This window comes from Lactuca serriola, chromosome 5 (assembly GCF_051521515.1).
Source record: "Lactuca serriola cultivar US96UC23 chromosome 5, Lser_US96UC23_V15, whole genome shotgun sequence".
In the NCBI taxonomy this organism is placed as follows: domain Eukaryota; kingdom Viridiplantae; phylum Streptophyta; class Magnoliopsida; order Asterales; family Asteraceae; genus Lactuca; species Lactuca serriola.
In genome coordinates, this window is record NC_136412.1 from 231,871,974 (window position 1) to 231,889,254 (window position 17,281).

General features: G+C 33.9%; 2 protein-coding genes across 3 annotated transcripts; one reads left to right on the forward strand and one right to left on the reverse strand.

Moving 5' to 3' along the window:
* Positions 1–4,746: 4,746 nt before the first annotated feature.
* Positions 4,747–10,821, forward strand: LOC145053718 (potassium channel AKT1-like). Its single transcript, XM_079001809.1, has 11 exons — positions 4,747–4,985; positions 5,647–6,012; positions 6,124–6,181; positions 6,831–7,148; positions 7,250–7,495; positions 7,791–7,889; positions 8,177–8,209; positions 8,311–8,496; positions 8,580–8,774; positions 8,847–8,922; positions 9,840–10,821. The coding sequence occupies exons 1-11, from the start codon at positions 4,783–4,785 to the stop codon at positions 10,754–10,756; spliced, it is 2,697 nt and encodes an 898-aa protein (XP_078857935.1). The 5' UTR covers positions 4,747–4,782; the 3' UTR covers positions 10,757–10,821.
* A 177-nt stretch (positions 10,822–10,998) lies between these two features.
* On the reverse strand, positions 10,999–13,114 carry LOC145053719 (uncharacterized). Of its 2 annotated transcripts, none has more exons than XM_079001810.1 (7): positions 12,977–13,114; positions 12,560–12,812; positions 12,219–12,304; positions 11,965–12,111; positions 11,711–11,834; positions 11,342–11,625; positions 10,999–11,201 (listed from the first exon to the last, which is right to left on the reverse strand). In XM_079001810.1, the coding sequence occupies exons 2-7, from the start codon at positions 12,774–12,776 to the stop codon at positions 11,109–11,111; spliced, it is 951 nt and encodes a 316-aa protein (XP_078857936.1). In that variant the 5' UTR covers positions 12,777–12,812; positions 12,977–13,114; the 3' UTR covers positions 10,999–11,108. The 2 variants fall into 2 exon arrangements, with proteins under 2 accessions (XP_078857936.1, XP_078857937.1); XM_079001811.1 differs by having other exon boundaries at positions 12,921–13,017.
* Between the last annotated feature and the right edge of the window lie 4,167 nt (positions 13,115–17,281).

The window sequence follows — 17,281 nt, forward strand, 5'->3', positions numbered from 1 at the left end:
TAATAGCTTATTTCATGCATATTTTTTTAATGCCATTAAAGTTAAATTGTAGGGATAAATGCAAATCACAACAAGAGTTACTTGATCAAGAGTTGGGATTGATATTGAAGCTAAGAGACATGATGATTGGTAGGATTTCCGTGTTTTTATCAAGAGTTGGGATTGATATGACATCCCCAATTTCACAGCCAGAAAAGACCGATTTGTTTATGCTTTGTTTTTAAAATCAGAGTAAACGTTTAAAGAAAATTGTTGTGGAATTTGTTCCCAAAACAAAATATGATATGAATTTATCAAAACGTTTCTCAAAGAGAATGTATTTTCATTATATAACAAAATCTCGAGATGTCATGTTCCGATACAGACACATAAGCATAAACAGAACTTACATTTATTTACACTAATGATTTACATCTCCTTTAATCTCTCAGTGAAATATGTCTTCGTATTGATACATGTGATACAAGAAAACTGAGTGGGTCAGGCTTGGGAGCCTGGTGAGTATATAGGGTTTTCAACCCACAATAATATAATTATTATATTTAATCATCAAACAATCAACCAAATTACCCATCCCCATTATCTCCCTTTATCTTAAGGATCTATCCTAAGAATCATCTATCCTTCATTCTTAAGGATTGACCTGAGGTATAGGCACGAAGTCACATCGTCGCCAGAGTTTACTCAATAGGCACTAACTCCATAGTCACCAAGGTTTATACAATAGGCACTAACTCCATAGTCACCAAGGTTTATACAATAGGCGCTAACTCCATAGTCACCAAGGTTTATACAATAGGCGCTAACTCCATAGTCACCAAGACTTATACAATAGGCGCTAACTCCATAGTCACCAAGGCTTATACAATAGGCGCTAACTCCATAGTCACCAAGGCTTATACAATAGGCGCTAACTCCATAGTCACCAAGGTTTATACAATAGGCGCTAACTCCATAGTCACCAAGGCTTATACAATAGGTGCTAACTCCATAGTCACCAAGGCTTATACAATAGGCGCTAACTCCATAGTCACCAACTATCCCATCTACCCATGTTCTACCCAATATTTTCGTAGATATAAATACTTACACAGTTTAAATCATTTAACACCTGTATAAAACATCAATTCCACACCCATCTCAAATAGACAAACAATATATAACACATAGCACGTATTTCATGGCAAACACTTCATATATATGTGTTAGAAGAAAGTAACTACACACTCACACAAAACATATACTTAATACATTCAAACAATACTTGTATTAAAATCGTGCTTGTGAAAAGGACTATACACTCACTTGATCAGAAGATGATCGGACAGCACTACGGCTCTAAAATTAGTATTCTTTGGTGAAACCGGGATCACTTCATACACCGGACTTCTCGCGGGCAGAGCTTCGGCTCAGAAACTCTTTTCTTCTCGGGATCTTCGGGCTTCGGGACTTGCTTCGGGTCTCGGGATGATACCGGGGTTTTAGGGGTACTTCTTTGCACGTAAATCGAGGTAATGTGGGTGAGAGAATGGTGAATTAGCAACCTTGGCCGGCTGCCCCTTCAAATCTATTTATAGGGCAAAATTTTCATTTTCCACGTCGTGGGCACTGGTTCCACGTCGTGGGCTTGGTCGTCACTGCATGCGTCATTGCAAGTTGGGTATGGCAGACTCCAGGAGGCGTCAGAAAACATGCCACCTCGTGGGCACTGTTTCCACGTCGTGGGCACTGACACAGTTTTAGGGTTCGCACCCCGAACTTTAGAAATTCATAACTTTCGCATACGAACTCCGTTTTCGACGTTCTTTATATCGACACGTAGGTGAAAATATGCTCTACAACTCTCGTTTCGACTCCATTGGCTAATTTTGACTTTATTTTTAATATATTATTTATATATTATTTTTAGTAGGCCGGGACAGGAAAACTCCATTTGAAGTTCATAACTTCTTCATCCGACGTCCATTTTCGTCTGTCTTTTTACCGTTGGACTACTATCGACGAGATCTTCGATTCTTGTGTAGATTGTTTCGGCTAAATATCATTCTAACGTAAATTCACTATTTATGTCGCGTTGTGTTGTGCAGGTTCTGTCGCGAAACTTCGTCAGGTCATAACTTCTTTGTTATAACTCCGATTTCAGCATTCTTTATATATTCGGAAACCTCGTAACATAAACTCCAACTTAGTTAAGATTACTCCTTCTAAATAATCTTTCCTAAAAAAGTCATTTTTGACGCTCATTGTCCTTATATTGACTAGCCCAGATCTACGGGCGTTATAATTGATATTGAAGCTAAGAGACATGAAGGGTTTCAGAGCTTCTTTAGACAACTTAATTATTAGCTACTAAAACAAGAAGGTGCCCATTTATAGCAATGTAGTATTAGGTTATATGGTTAGGGAAAACCTCTTAATAACAATGTACAATAATATCCCTTTAATATCAATGTATTACAATATTTTGACATGATGTTATTGATGAAATTGATTGTTTGGGTATATATATATTTTTCTATATTTTTGTATCATGCATAAAAGAGTATCATAAAAGCACGTCGTATATGCATATTGTAAATGGTTGCTAAAGTTTATGACACGCAAATGTGTGTCATCTTCATTTATGACAGGGGTTATAATGATACGCAATGCATGTCCTAAACTCACGTCGTAAGGTTACGACACGCAAATGCGTGTCGTCTTCCTTTATGCAGGGCCTTCCTTGATAAGCATTGCGTGTCGTAAATGAGCGTCGTAAATGCGTGTTGTAATTGCGCGTCGTAAATGCGCGTCGTCTATAGATGACGCGCAAAAGCGTGTCGTCTATCGTTATGATAGGGTCTTCCTTGACACGCATTTGTGCGTCGTCTGAGTGTTTTACGACACGCATTGTGCGTCGTAAAAGTCTGTTTTTCTAGTAGTGACGTATACGGTATGATGGGGGAACTCACTAAGCTTCGTGCTTACCGTTTTTAGTTTTGTTTTCAGGTACCTCTTCAGCTAAGGGGAAGGAGCTAGAAGGGTAGCAGCGCATCGCACACATATGGCATCCGCTTTGAGAACCCCGGGATTCTACTCTGAAATTTTACTATTTGATGTTATGGTTTTCGAGACTTGTGATTTGTGATTTGATGTTTTGAAAAGATAGCAACGATGTTTTCCTTCAACTATTTTCATAAGTAATGTAATTAAACAAAAAAAATTGGGTCTCGATTTTGGGATGTTACATCGGAAGTAGTTACCGCCGCTTTTCCCTTTCGCTTGGCATTGTCCCTTCCCAAGGGACGAGTGGCTCTTGGAACCTCAAAAGGCTCATCTTCATTGAGATCAATCCCGATATGCACATCAGACGATTGACTATGTGTTGTTTCAGACGTTTTGATTCTTTTAGACGAACCACCCATAAAAGTATTAGAAGATGTCACATCCTACCATTTTTTTGATAATTTTACAATGTTCCAAACATGTAAAAATTTGAATGACACCCTTTTTTGTTCCCGATACATGTCAAGAGATTTTTGCAAAACGGTTTCGTCGTTTGCACCACTTCTTCATTATCATTTTACACTCGAAAACAACCCGTTGAGCTCCGTCACCACTTTGTTAACATTTCACCACTTTGAATGAATTTGGTCTTTTTCCTGGTAATCATCAAGTTTCATCTCATTGAGAAACCGGCGCGTGATTTTTCGGAAGAAAGTTGGACAATCTTGGTCGTTTCTGACCACCGGATCTTCAAAAACATCCACCCAAGCACGCGCTAACGTCTTTTTTTGGCGGATGTCCATTGCTTTGGAGGCGTCCTTCTACTTTTTTTGGTTGTAGTGGATTCTCTTCCGGCTCAGATTCCGTTTCCAGGAAGACTTCGGGTTCCGCTTCAGTTTGAAATTCGGTTTGGTGGTTCATTGGGGAGTCGGTAAGATCATCAAATGGATTGAACTCATGCATCATTAGGGATGAGAAGTTCAATTGTGGTTGGTTTTGAAACTGGAGTTGTCTTTGAAATTGTGCTTGGTTTTGAAATTGAATTGATTTTGGTATTGTGCTTGATTTTGGTATTGGGGTTGATTTTGGGCTTGAAATGGGTAGTAAGCACCACCAAAATGTGGATTTGGTGGAGAATAAATAGGCCGCTCGTGTTGATTTTGAATGAAAGTTGATGAAGAATGTGAGACGTTTGAGTTTTGAGTGTTTCGTTTAATATTTTTTTGAGCTTTTGGGTTGGAAGATGAAACCATTTTTTTCAAAAAACTTGAATTGTTTGAATGATAATAGAAAGATGATGAAGTGGGATAAAATATGAGAAATTGTCATATTTATATAAGGTAAAATGGGGGATTTTTTGAATTTAAAAAAAAAAAAAAAAAAAAAAAAAAAAAAAAAAAAAAAACCGGCAATATACTCCTCTTTAACGTTCACATTTCATAACCCAATACAACCTCTCTCCTGGATGAAAGCTAGCCGAATTACCGAGCCGAGCTTGGCAAACCGAAGGATCGATGCGGTGTTTACCAAGTTGGCTTAGGTTTATGTCGAGCTAACCGAGGTTCACGCCGTGTTCCCTAATAGTTACGTAAATGGGCTTACTAGTAAAAATTAGACAACGTTCCAAGAGTCAGCAAGTGAAAATTAATGTTAGATAAACAAGAAAAAAAAAAAAGTAGAAAAAAACTTAAAAAACAATTAAAGTGGACCCACAACATGAACACATATGATGTTTGTTTATATAGAGGCAGTTAGGCACGCAGAGAGAACGCAAAGGAGATTGAAATCCAGCTAAAAATGGCGGAAATCTATGATAATCACGCCACAACCGGTGGTTTTAGGGTTTCAATGTGCGGTGGCGCTAAAGAACTAGAACAGATGTCTAGAGACGGCAGTCAATACAGTCTCACCACCGCAATCTTGCCTTCACTCGGTGCTCGCAGCAACCGCCGTGTTAAGCTTCGAAATTTCATCATCTCTCCTTACGATCGCCGTTACAGGTTCACTGGAATCTCTTCGATTACTACAACATATTCATCTGTTATAGTGTCCATGATCTGTATGTTTGTGCGGATTAAGTTATAATACTGATTAAACCTACCAATTTCGCCATATCCCCTTACGAATCGCTGTTACAGGTTTACTTGAGTTAAGCTATTATTCTGTATAAGTCTGTGTGTGCATAATCATAACAGCTTAGCTTATTGATTTCTGTGATCACTCTTAATGTTGCTTCAATCATGCTGCATATTTAAGTAATTAATTTAGTCCTCGAGGAATACACCTTTTATTTATTAAAACATATACAATATACAATACATCACCCTGTTAATACTCCATATGCATGTCTCCAATTGGATTTTTTATTACTTTTTGAATGAAAATTTTGCTCCGATTGGATGAATTTGATATATGTTGTTCAGCTAATTGACTTTCTATAGAATAGTTGACTCCTTTTGAATTCAGGAAGCAGAATCTGATGAATACGACATAAAAACTTGAATACTCTACAAATCTAAAATCTGACCAATTCCAAGTTATAACATTTTTGTTCTTTCTTTCTCCTCCATTTCTTTGATTATATTCCTACACAATTTCACATTTACTTTACACGTGTCCAATTATATACACTGAAATTAAACTCGAATTTTCACCTTTTAGGGCATGGGAGACATATCTAGTGGTTTTGGTTCTTTATACTGCTTGGGCATCTCCATTTGAATTCGGATATCTTAAAAGGCCAAGAAAACCTCTGTCAATCATTGATAATGTCGTGAATGGGTTTTTCGCCATTGATATTATTCTCACTTTCTTCTTAGCTTACCTTGATAAAAGCACCTATCTTCTAGTAGACAACAGAAAGCAGATTGCATGGAAATACACAAGCACTTGGTTGGCATTTGATGTGATTTCCACAATTCCTTCTGAACTTGTTCGAAAGATGTCCACTGATTCTTTTCAAACCTATGGACTATTCAATATGTGTAGACTCTGGAGACTTCGTAGAGTTAGTGCTCTGTTTGCTAGGTAATTTTGAATGATGAGAATCTTGGATGATATAATTTAATTATTAATTAATTAAAATTAAAATCTTTTCTTTTTAGTTTTTGTGTTTTGACTTTTTTGTCCTTGGGATAGATTGGAGAAAGATAGGAACTTCAACTATTTCTGGGTCCGATGTGCCAAGCTTATTGCTGTAAGTATTTTGTTAAAAGGGCGAAATTTGTAGGTTAAATTACAAAAATGGCAGGTTCATTTAACAAATTAACTTTTATATTTCTAATAAAATAAAATGTCCACTTGAATCTGATGCGCAATATATTTCTAATAATTAATTTGTACATTTCTAATAAAATGGCCAATTGAATCTGATGCGTAATTTAGATTTTACGATCGGCATAATTGTTTTTTTGTGGTCCCTTCCAAAAAAAACCTTAAATAATTGCCACTTTTTTGCAAAGTGACAAATTTATTTTTCCATAAATTGTTTTTTCTTGAAGATTTTTTAAAAAAAAATCTTTTAACATTTTTCTGTGGGTGGGATCGTTCACACGACAGTTTCCCAATTCACAAAAACCATGTGTGGCAAAATAGGTGATGGTGATCATTTTGTTATAATTATAAATAAAATGGTCAATTTATTAAATATATCCTATCATTTTAGTATTTTTTTTTGTGATTATCTTCAAATTTATGATCTTGATATTAAAAAATTCTTCTTTTGGTAAACCCTTAGCTGAGTCACACTCTGACATAGCACATTAAAATTTAGGCTAATATTAACAAATAATAATAAATAAATAAATAACATAATATTGAAATAAAATTGTCTACTTTTTATATAGGTTACACTTTTTGCTGTACATTGTGCGGGGTGTTTTTACTATTACCTTGCTGCTCATTACCCAAATCCAGGAAAAACATGGATAGGATATGGAAATGAAGGTTTTCAAAAGGAGAGTTTATGGATCCGATATGTGACATCCATGTATTGGTCAATCACAACTTTGACCACTGTCGGATATGGTGATTTACATGCCCAAAATAGAAGAGAAATGGTATTTGTCATATGTTACATGCTTTTCAACCTCGGAATGACATCATATTTAATAGGAAACATGACCAATTTGGTTGTCCATGGAACCAGTAAAACCAGACAATTCGTAAGTATATATTAACTACTTACACACTACAAAAAAAATAAAATAAAATAAAATAAAGGTATCAAATGATTAATTTTATAAACTTTGTTTTGGAAAAATAGAGAGATACGATTCAAGCTGCTTCGAGTTTTGCACAAAGAAACCAGTTGCCTTCTCGTTTGCAAGATCAGATGCTTGCGCATTTGTGTTTGAAATTTAGAACGGATTCAGAGGGGCTTCAACAACAAGAGAGCCTTGATTCGCTTCCAAAAGCTATTCGATCGAGTATTTCTCATTTTCTTTTTTATTCGCTTTTGGATAAAGCGTATTTGTTTCGTGGTGTTTCCAATGACTTGCTTTTTCAACTGGTAGGGTTCATTACTATTACTATTACTATTACTATATGCATAAAAACCATTATCTTTTAGGAAATTCTGTGTTTATACTTTATTTATTCAAATAAGACCATCAAAAATAACTATTTTGACCGAATATAACAAAGTCATGCAAGTCAAAAATGGTTAATTTGGAAAAAAAAATGTTTGAAACTTTTACGGGTTGATTTAAAAATAAAAAACACAAAATATAATGTTTTGTTTGTAATTTTTTTCCTAACAATTTTCATTTTTAAACCTTTAATTTTTTTTCTCTCTCTCTCTCAAGGTATCGGAGATGAAAGCCGAGTATTTTCCACCAAAGGAAGATGTCATTTTGCAAAATGAAGCCCCGACCGATTTTTATGTTCTTGTTACAGGAGCAGTAGTGAGTCTTGAATTTTATTCATTTTATTTATCATGAACTACATTTTCATTTGGTTTTTGTTTTAAAACGGGATTTTTTTTTTTGTTAAACCCACCCAAACCAACTTTGTAAAAATGACAATTTTACCCTTGTTTCATTAATCTTCATCTCGCTTACAATCAAATAGTTTCAACAAAAATCCCAAAAAATCAAATCTAAGAGAAAATGTAGTTTCACACGGCCTTAAATCGATTTTACTTAATCTCCTTTCTAAAAATGTTTTCATATGTTAATAATCACTTGTTTAGGAACTGGTGGTTACAAAAAATGCAGTTGAACATGTAAGCCTTTTTCTTTAATATTAATAGAATTTTACCTTCTTTTTTTTTGAAAAAATTGTAAGATTAATCAAGTGGTTAATTATCTAATTAATGACTTTCAGATTGTTGGAGAAGCTAAAACCGGTGATCTTTGTGGTGAAATCGGTGTCCTTTGTTACAGACCTCAACTTTTTACAGTTCGCACAAAACGGTTAAGCCAGTTACTCCGGTTAAACCGCACTACATTTTTACACATCATTCAATCAAACGTTGGCGACGGCACCATCATCATGAACAATCTCCTCAAGGTTTTATTTTATTCTGTTAACAGGACAGAACATAACAGGTTGTACTGAATTCTGACAAATCAATCTTTTTGTTAATGTTGCAGCATTTAAAAGATATGGATGATCCGGTTATGGAGGAAGTTTTAATGGAGACAGAGAACATGTTGGCACGTGGGAGGATGGATTTGCCTTTGAGTCTATGTTTTGCTACACTTAGAGGAGATGAACATTTACTATTAAAATTGTTGAAGAGAGGCCTTGATCCTAATGAATCTGACAACAATGGAAGAACTGCCTTGGTTTGTTGAATTATTTATTTATTGATTTATCTATTTATGGAAATTATTTATTTATTTATATTTAATTTCCAGCACATAGCGGCATCTAAAGGAAATGTCAATTGTGTACTTCTACTGCTAGAGTATGGAGCGGATCCCAATAGCAGAGGTAATTTTTTATTATTTTTTTATTTTTTTATTTTCTAAGTAGAAAAAAATTGCATGTTTTGTCACATTATATATCGCTCCTTTGACTTAAAACCAAGTAAATTATTGCATGCCTTTTGAGTCTTGCCACTTTTATTGTTGCAATTAATTTATGAAGTCAGATTCACTTGTTTTCCTAAAATACAACAACTTGTTGGTCAAATTCTTTGAATTATTGATACTATGAATTATTACTACCATTATTGACGTTTTTTTCTCCTTATAAAAATATTTAAAGGAAGGGGATGTTTTCAACCTCAATTGCAAAAGTCGTTGCTTTTGTTTTTGTGACTAGAAGTTAGTTATTAGGTCATCTATAGTATGTATTATTACATTATTATATTGTTTAGCTTTATTTATTGAATTAGTTTAGACAATAATTAAAATTTCAACAATGTTTACTTTGTATTGTCTAAACTGTTTTGAACAATAATCTGATTAATGGTTTTCACACTTATTTATTAATTCAACAACAAATTATAATATCGATTTGAATAAGTGTTGTAAATAATAGATTATTAAGATGTATGATTATTGATGCAAAAGAAAGATATAACCTTATTAATTTCTACCAAAAAAAAAATGGATAGCATAAAAGGTTGACGAAATTTCCTAAATAATTAATCTCTCTTTAGCCACGCATGCGTATCTTCTTTAAATATTTGTCATCATGATCATAGAATTTAAAAATACTTTATTTTTATAAAACAAATCGAAGTCTTACTATCTAAGACATCATCTGTCACGTTTTCTGATCAATAATGATGTTTTCAATTCGTTACAAACGGTTGAAAATAGCAAGTCAACTGTTTCGGTATCTGTTTCCATGTCACTATCATCCAATCTTATATATCTCTCTCTCTCTTTTGACTTATCCAGATTCAGAAGGTAATGTTCCAATGTGGGAATCCATACTGAACAACCATGAACCAGTCACCGGAATCCTAAAAGACAACAATGGCACTCTAGTATCCGGCGACATCGGACAGTTTGCCTGCATAGCCGCCGAACAAAACAAACTCGATATCCTTAAAAAAATCATTAGTCTTGGAGGAGACATCACGCTTCCCAAATCCAACGGTTCAACCGCCCTCCACGTGGCGGTTTGTGAAGGCAACATTGAAATGGTCAAGTTTTTGTTAATACAAGGAGCCGATGTCGATAAGCCAGACGACCATGGGTGGACCCCACGAGACTTAGCAGACCAACAAGGCCACCTTGAGATAAAAAAGTTTTTCTTATCGGTTAAGTCAACCGACGACTACTCTCAGTTGACCAAAACCACATCTCTCATGCCCTTTCAAAGAGCCGAGTCACGACACGTTCAGTTTATCGGACGGTTTAAATCTGATCCTTCTTTGATCAGACCTGTATCCCAATCTCAGTCTCAGTCACAATCCGAGAACAACAAGGATGAGGGTAATGTGAGTCAACCTAGGCAAAGACGGAGGGGGTATACCTTTCATAATTCTCTTTTTGGGATTATGGCAAATCCACAAGACAACAATATCAACTTGGTGTTGAGTTCAACGAAGACACAAACTGTAAAAGAAAGCCCTAGACGAGTGATCGTTAGTTGTCCTGAAAAAGGGGATGTTCAAGGGAAGCTTGTGCTTTTACCACAAAGCTTCGAGGGTTTACTTGATATTGGTGTTAAAAAATTCGGTTTCATGCCATTGAAAGTTTTGAATAAAGACAGGGCAGAAATTGATGAAATCGAGCTGATTCGAGACGGAGATCATTTGGTTTTTGTTGGTGATGATTGTCAAGAGGTAGATGGTGAAAACTTAAGATGACACCATTATTGCCTTGTTTTTCTACTTTGGCAAATGTTAAAAACCAAAGAAATGAAAATATAAAAGTGTATATATATATATATATATATATATATATATATATATATATATATATATATATATATATATATATATATATATATACACACTTGAAGCACTATTCATGTTTTTATCACTTTCCATATCAAGACGACAAAAAAAATTTACATTTTTTGCCACATTTTCTTCAGTCAAACATACCATAAACTATGAAAGTTGTTTTTTTTGCCCAATTAAATCAACAAAATGTGAGTATGTTACACAAATTGAAGTATTCATATTCGTTCTTTCATATGAGCTACACAACTTTGTATTACAAAAGCTTTAACATCTTTAAGCGCTCTATATGCTCTGGTTCTAGTTTCGCAGGGGTGTAGCACCCATGAAGATCCTCCACTACATACTCCTACCAAATCATAAAAACAACACTTAAATGGCTAAATCAATAAAATGATGAAAATACATGTGTGTGTGTATATATATATATATATATATATATATATATATATATATATATATATATATATATATATATATATATAATACCTGTGTAAGTTCTCTTTTGGTGAGGATGTGATAATGTCTCTGCCAAATCCTTTGAATAGCCATGGTGGCAGCAAGAAAGCCATAGGCAATACCAAGAATGGCAAAAATAACCACAAAAACAATAACAAGAGCAAAACAAGCTTCCATTGATGCAGGAAAACAATCCAATATCCCCCATCCATAACAACAGTTTTGACACCCAGCCATTCTTGGATCATTATTTAAAGATGAACAGTGTAGTATGATCCCAAAAAAACCAAGCAACACAAAGAAGACAAGTACCCCTGTTATGAAAACAATAAACATAAATCACATCACATTGATATTCAAAAAATTTATCCTTTTGATATTAAAAAGGGGAAAACTAACCTATACAATAGTAGAATGGTATAGGATGCCTTGACAATATACGATCCCAACTGTCATTAAATGAATCTCTGAATGACCCATCTTTATCAGCAATATATGCTAGACCTCCCATCATTCCAATCACCTGTTTATTGCAGCATTTGAATTACTCAGAAATTGCAACTTTCATTGATATGTTTGTTATAGGCAATGTCAAGAATTAGAATTTTTGTACCCAAATTTAAAAACTGTAATTGAAGCTAGAAAGACTTAACTGTTTGTACAGCTAAAAACACAAGGCACATATCTCTGGCAACAAATAGTCTGAACTTTATTTTGCGCCATGAGTTTTCTTCTAACTCAACAACTAGAAGATGAAACTGGGCTTTGCAAGTTGTGCAATGTGAAAAGGCAAAACCTTCCTGTTGAGAGTAACATAACATGTTAACAACAGTGTGTTAATATATGAAAAAATAGAAAGATTTTTATTCTTTATTAAACAGTATAAACAACTAGTGGTCTTCCTCACCTTGACAGATCTCCAATGATCAAGGCATGAACGATGGACAAACTGTTGGGTGCCTTTGCACATGCATGGAGATATCAGATCATCATCTACAGAAACACAAAAGAATTAAGCTTAAGGAAACAATTTCATATGAAGATTGAAGAAATAATGTGGATATGTATACTTGTTACTTCAAAATTTCCAAATGATATGCAGACCACAAAATTTTGAACGAAATAACACAAATATGATCAGTAAAGAAGCATAGAACACCATGTATTTTGATTAATTAATGATTACTGAAACGAAATAAACAAAACGAAAGTTCTCAGATTGCTACTAGTAAAGCTAAAAGCATTCACCTTCCTCTCCATCGCACTCAAGGCAAATACGACAGGTAGCTATCGAACCTTCTTCAACATCTTCATCTTTTACCTCAATAGAACTCGCGGCGGCTGGCGGTGGCGATGGAGACAACGACGGTGATTCAGAATCAGCGCGTTGGTGACTCGGAAGCAGAGGATCTGAATCGCTAGGGTTTTCCAAACCCCTAGCTTCTAGCTCTAATTCGCCGGTCATTTAACAACTTCTAACCCGATCAAAAGTAAGAAAACCCTAGAAATATCAAACAAACAATATAATTTGTAAACGATCGTCAAATGAAAATTGATTCAACATGTGAAGTAAATGAATTGAAGAAGAAACAATCAAGGGTTGTAGTACAATTTGACGTAAGATACGAACAATTCCTACTTGCTTGATCTTGTTTATTAATTTACCTGAAATTTGCGTAATCAAATTGGTGAAAGAACGTTCGACGAGCCTGCCAAGCTGATTGAACCGGTTTCGGATACGACGGTCATTATCTAAACGGCACGTGGTGCGTACGGCGCCCATAGGTGTAACCGGGGTTGAGTCGGGTAAACTCGGTCTTGGTATAACTTGAGTTTACTGTAAATTACACAACTGTCCTTATGGTCGATCAAAATTAGGTATTAGTAAGTTTTTTTTTTCTTAATTTGTTTCTAAGTCTGGTTTTTGTTTTTGACCCATGTTAAATCAAGATTGTCTAGATCGATTGTTTTTAATTTTACAAGATCATGATCTTAAAATTGGACCAAAAGATTGTACCAAATTGAAGTGGTTATAAGTTTAAAACCGAAAAGTGCATCTCTACCTATGTTTTCAAAAGTTATATAAAGTTTGAAACATAGAAATAAACGCAAACTTAATATATAAACTTTGAATCCAACTATTAATATAATCTTACATGACTCCCAGTACAATTATATTTTGCTTGCAAAGTATTTTGATAGTTTAATAATATCAACGTTCAAAAAAGTTTAACTCTTTAATTATCAAAAAAAAATGCTAGTGTCCATATTACTTGCCTTTTTGTATTCATATTCCCAAGTTCCCAAGTTGTGCACAATAAGACCAACTGGTGTGGTTCCACCGTACCCTACAGCGGGTGCGGCATGGCACTGCGGTGGGTGTGAGAACGTCACCTTGCCCATTAAAAGCCCTGCAATTAGATTCCCCTTGCGGCGGAAAAGCACCCTCTCATAGGGTGAGCATTTGGAGCGAACCATATCGAATCGAACATGATCGGGTCTTGGACCGGACCAGTTTGACAGAAATTATTTGACCTTTGACCGGACCGGTTGAGGCTGATCTAGGTCCGGATTTTCTGGTTCTTGTACCTGTTGGACCGATACAACTTTAGGTGCATATGATATATTCTTAAAAGCCTACCGAAAGTTAGTTCATTTATTACGATTGAAGGGATGAGTATTTGGACCAAACCTGTTGAGGTTGGTCTAGGTCCGGTTCCCGGTTCGATCCTATCCAAAAGTCAAAATGCTTACCTCTATCTTATCACTCTATTCCTTCTAGTTATTAATTTTATTAATTGATGCAAGATGAAATGGATCCGTATTTGAATCCAAAGTGGATCCATTTGTGAAAATTCCAAATCTGAATTGAAATTCTGTGTCCAAAGTGTGGGTCATGATGAATTTATAAGGTGGATTTGGTGTAACATTCATTATCCAAGTAATTTATATTTTTTTAACCCTTATATATGAAATTTGTTGCAAATCGGTCCCTTGGTCACTTAAGTGGAAAGCAAGCATTTTGTGGGTACGTTGAGCGTACACTTATGTACACCGGGCATACGTGGATGATGCCCAAACCCTAACTTTTATGGTTGGAAATATTTGAGCATCATTATCTCATTGAGACCCCTTCATTCACCAGCCTCCACCCCTCTTTTCATCCCTAACAAACCCTAATCTCCATTTGTGGAGTTTTTAGCTCATTTTGGTGTTTAGTGTCCACTCTTGAAAGTAGGAAGCCATTGGAAAGCAAGGAAGGAGCTCTAAGCTTTGTAGATCTAACTTTTACACTTCTTGGGCAACCCCCATAAGGTATAAAGTTTTGAACTTGATGATTATTTCTCTAGATCTTGCTAGTTTTAAAAGTTATGTGCTTTTAGTCCCATATTCTTGGCCTATGTAAGTATAGACTGCTATACCAAATGAGTTGTACTTTTGGACGTATTGGGGTGTTTAGAGTTATAAATATGGGATCTTGACCCTTTACTTTCCTTCATGCATGTATTATGTGGCTTAGAACATTGTGAGATGTTTAGGTTTAAGATTTGGACACTTTATAGCCATGCAAAGTCATAAAGTTGGAAACTTTATGACTTAGAATGTTATTTGGGACTCGAATTGAGTTTTAGACAAAAGGACGTTAGGGATTAAGCACTTAACATGAAGGATTAGAGTTTAGCCGAGTACGTTGGGCGTACTTCTGAGTACGCATCGTGTACTCCATAAAGGCCCTATTTTTAGATGAATGAGTATGCCATGCGTACATGCTGAGTACGCAGCACGTACTCAGTCTGGAGTTGACTTTTTTTAATTTTGACCAAGTTTGACCTAAGGGTATTTTGAGTTGTAGTTTGAGTTTAAGTCACCTTTTGTTGTATAGGTGACATGTAGAGTTGACATTTAGAGTAGCATTTTTTTTCTGCTATCTTTTCAGATTGTGAGGTGAGTTTCCTCAATGTACTTGGGGGGTCGAAGGCACCAATGTCAGCCCATGTAGATTATGTATCTTGTTTTAGGATGTTGCTATGTTTTAGTGATTTGTTAGATCTGTATGGTTATCTATTTGTTGGTTATATGATTATTTGTTACATATGTCAACATATTATGGTTAGGATGAGGTTGTGCGACTTTGTGTTGTAAGCCAACAAACCCGGGGCAATCCAATCGGGAGGGTTATGGGCCAGGGTAATCTAACCGGGAGGTTATGGAACCAATATGCAATATGTATGGCAATCCAACCGGGAGGTTGTGGGCCAGGGTAATCCAACTGGGAGGTAATGAACCCAGCATGCAATATGTATATTTGTTTGATTGTGTGTGGTACTTTGAAGGAACTCACTAAGCTTTGGCGTACAATTTAAGTTTTATGTTTCAGGTATTTCAGATGATCGGGGCAAGACGAAGGCTTGATCTCACACATCCTTTAGTTTTGTAGGATTCGATTTTAGGATACTCTTATTTGTGATTTTATACTTTGGAAACTATGTTTTGTAAACAAGTATGATATTGGGTTGTTTTTGAAAAATACAAATTTCACCTTGATTTTTGGGATGTTACATCTAGGTTGCAGGTTTAAAGCATCTAAGATGAATCCACATGATGAATCCAAGCATATTTTTATTTATTTTTGTAATATATTATCAAATTTTCATTTATTGCATTATTTTTATTTTAGAAATTTTTTGTATTCTATTAAGTTTATCATATTATAAATTAATTATATTTCATATATATTTGTTAAAAAAGTTTTAACAACTAAGAGGTTGTGAGGGTGGCCATTTCTAAGAGAAGTCCCTTTTGACATTTGTTTTGCTGAAAAAATCTAAAAATACCCCAAAATTTTTGAATTTTATAATTTGTATGTTTTTTAATATATGATAGATCCCGGTTAACTTCCGACTTGGATCCATCACCAATGAGGGCCCCATACACATTATAGACTCATTATTTCAGCATTATATAGCCTATAGTTGCCTAAAAACTTGTGATGGTAATTATATTTTCGTCTTGTTCAATTTTTTGCAACTCTTTTTTATATACATATGACCATTTAACTTGTTAACATATTATCATTTAATTTTACCATTTAACTTGTAGCAGGTAACAACTATAATATGTAAACACATTTAAAAAGTCAAATGGTTAAATGTGTACAAAATTTTTTGCCTAAATGTGAACAAAACAAAAAGTTAAATATCCTAATAAGTCATTTTTTCCACTTGTAATTGCGATTTTATATTTCATATTTGTTTGAATTATTTTTTCAAACATTATTTGTAAATTATCCATAATGATTGATTATTTATCCTATTTATAGTTTTTTGATTTTGACAAATCAATTTTCTACTAATTTATTTTTAGTAAAAACTTACTATCATAAATATTAATTAATTATTGATCAATTCTAAACTCTACTTTTTAATTAATAAATATTTTTTGTGAACTATTTTATATTGCCTCCTATTTTTTTCTTTTATTTTTAAGCATATGTAATATTTTTAAAGTAAATAATATCTAAAATTAAAATTAAATATATATTAATAAGTATGAAAAGTCTTTTAAAAAAATAAAAAGAAAATATTACGTAGTAAATAAAAAAACACAAAAACTATATAATGTAAATCTTTTAAGATTATTACAACTTTTTATACTTTTTAATTAGAAGTTTATATATTTTTTTATTTTTTAATACAACGGTTTAAACTAGTATTTAACGAAATTATTTTAAAAAAACTATAAAAAAAGTATTAAATTGTCATACAAAATCTATGAAACGTTTTTAAAATATTATAAAAGAAAGTTTAGAAATAGTTATATTAAAGTTATAAAAAATTATATAAAAATGTAAAAAAAATAATAATAACTTGTAAAAAATTTTAAAACATTTAGAAAATATTTGCTTTAAAAGCACTTATATTAAAATTATATGTAAGTATAACAAAAGTTTATATATATATATATATATAT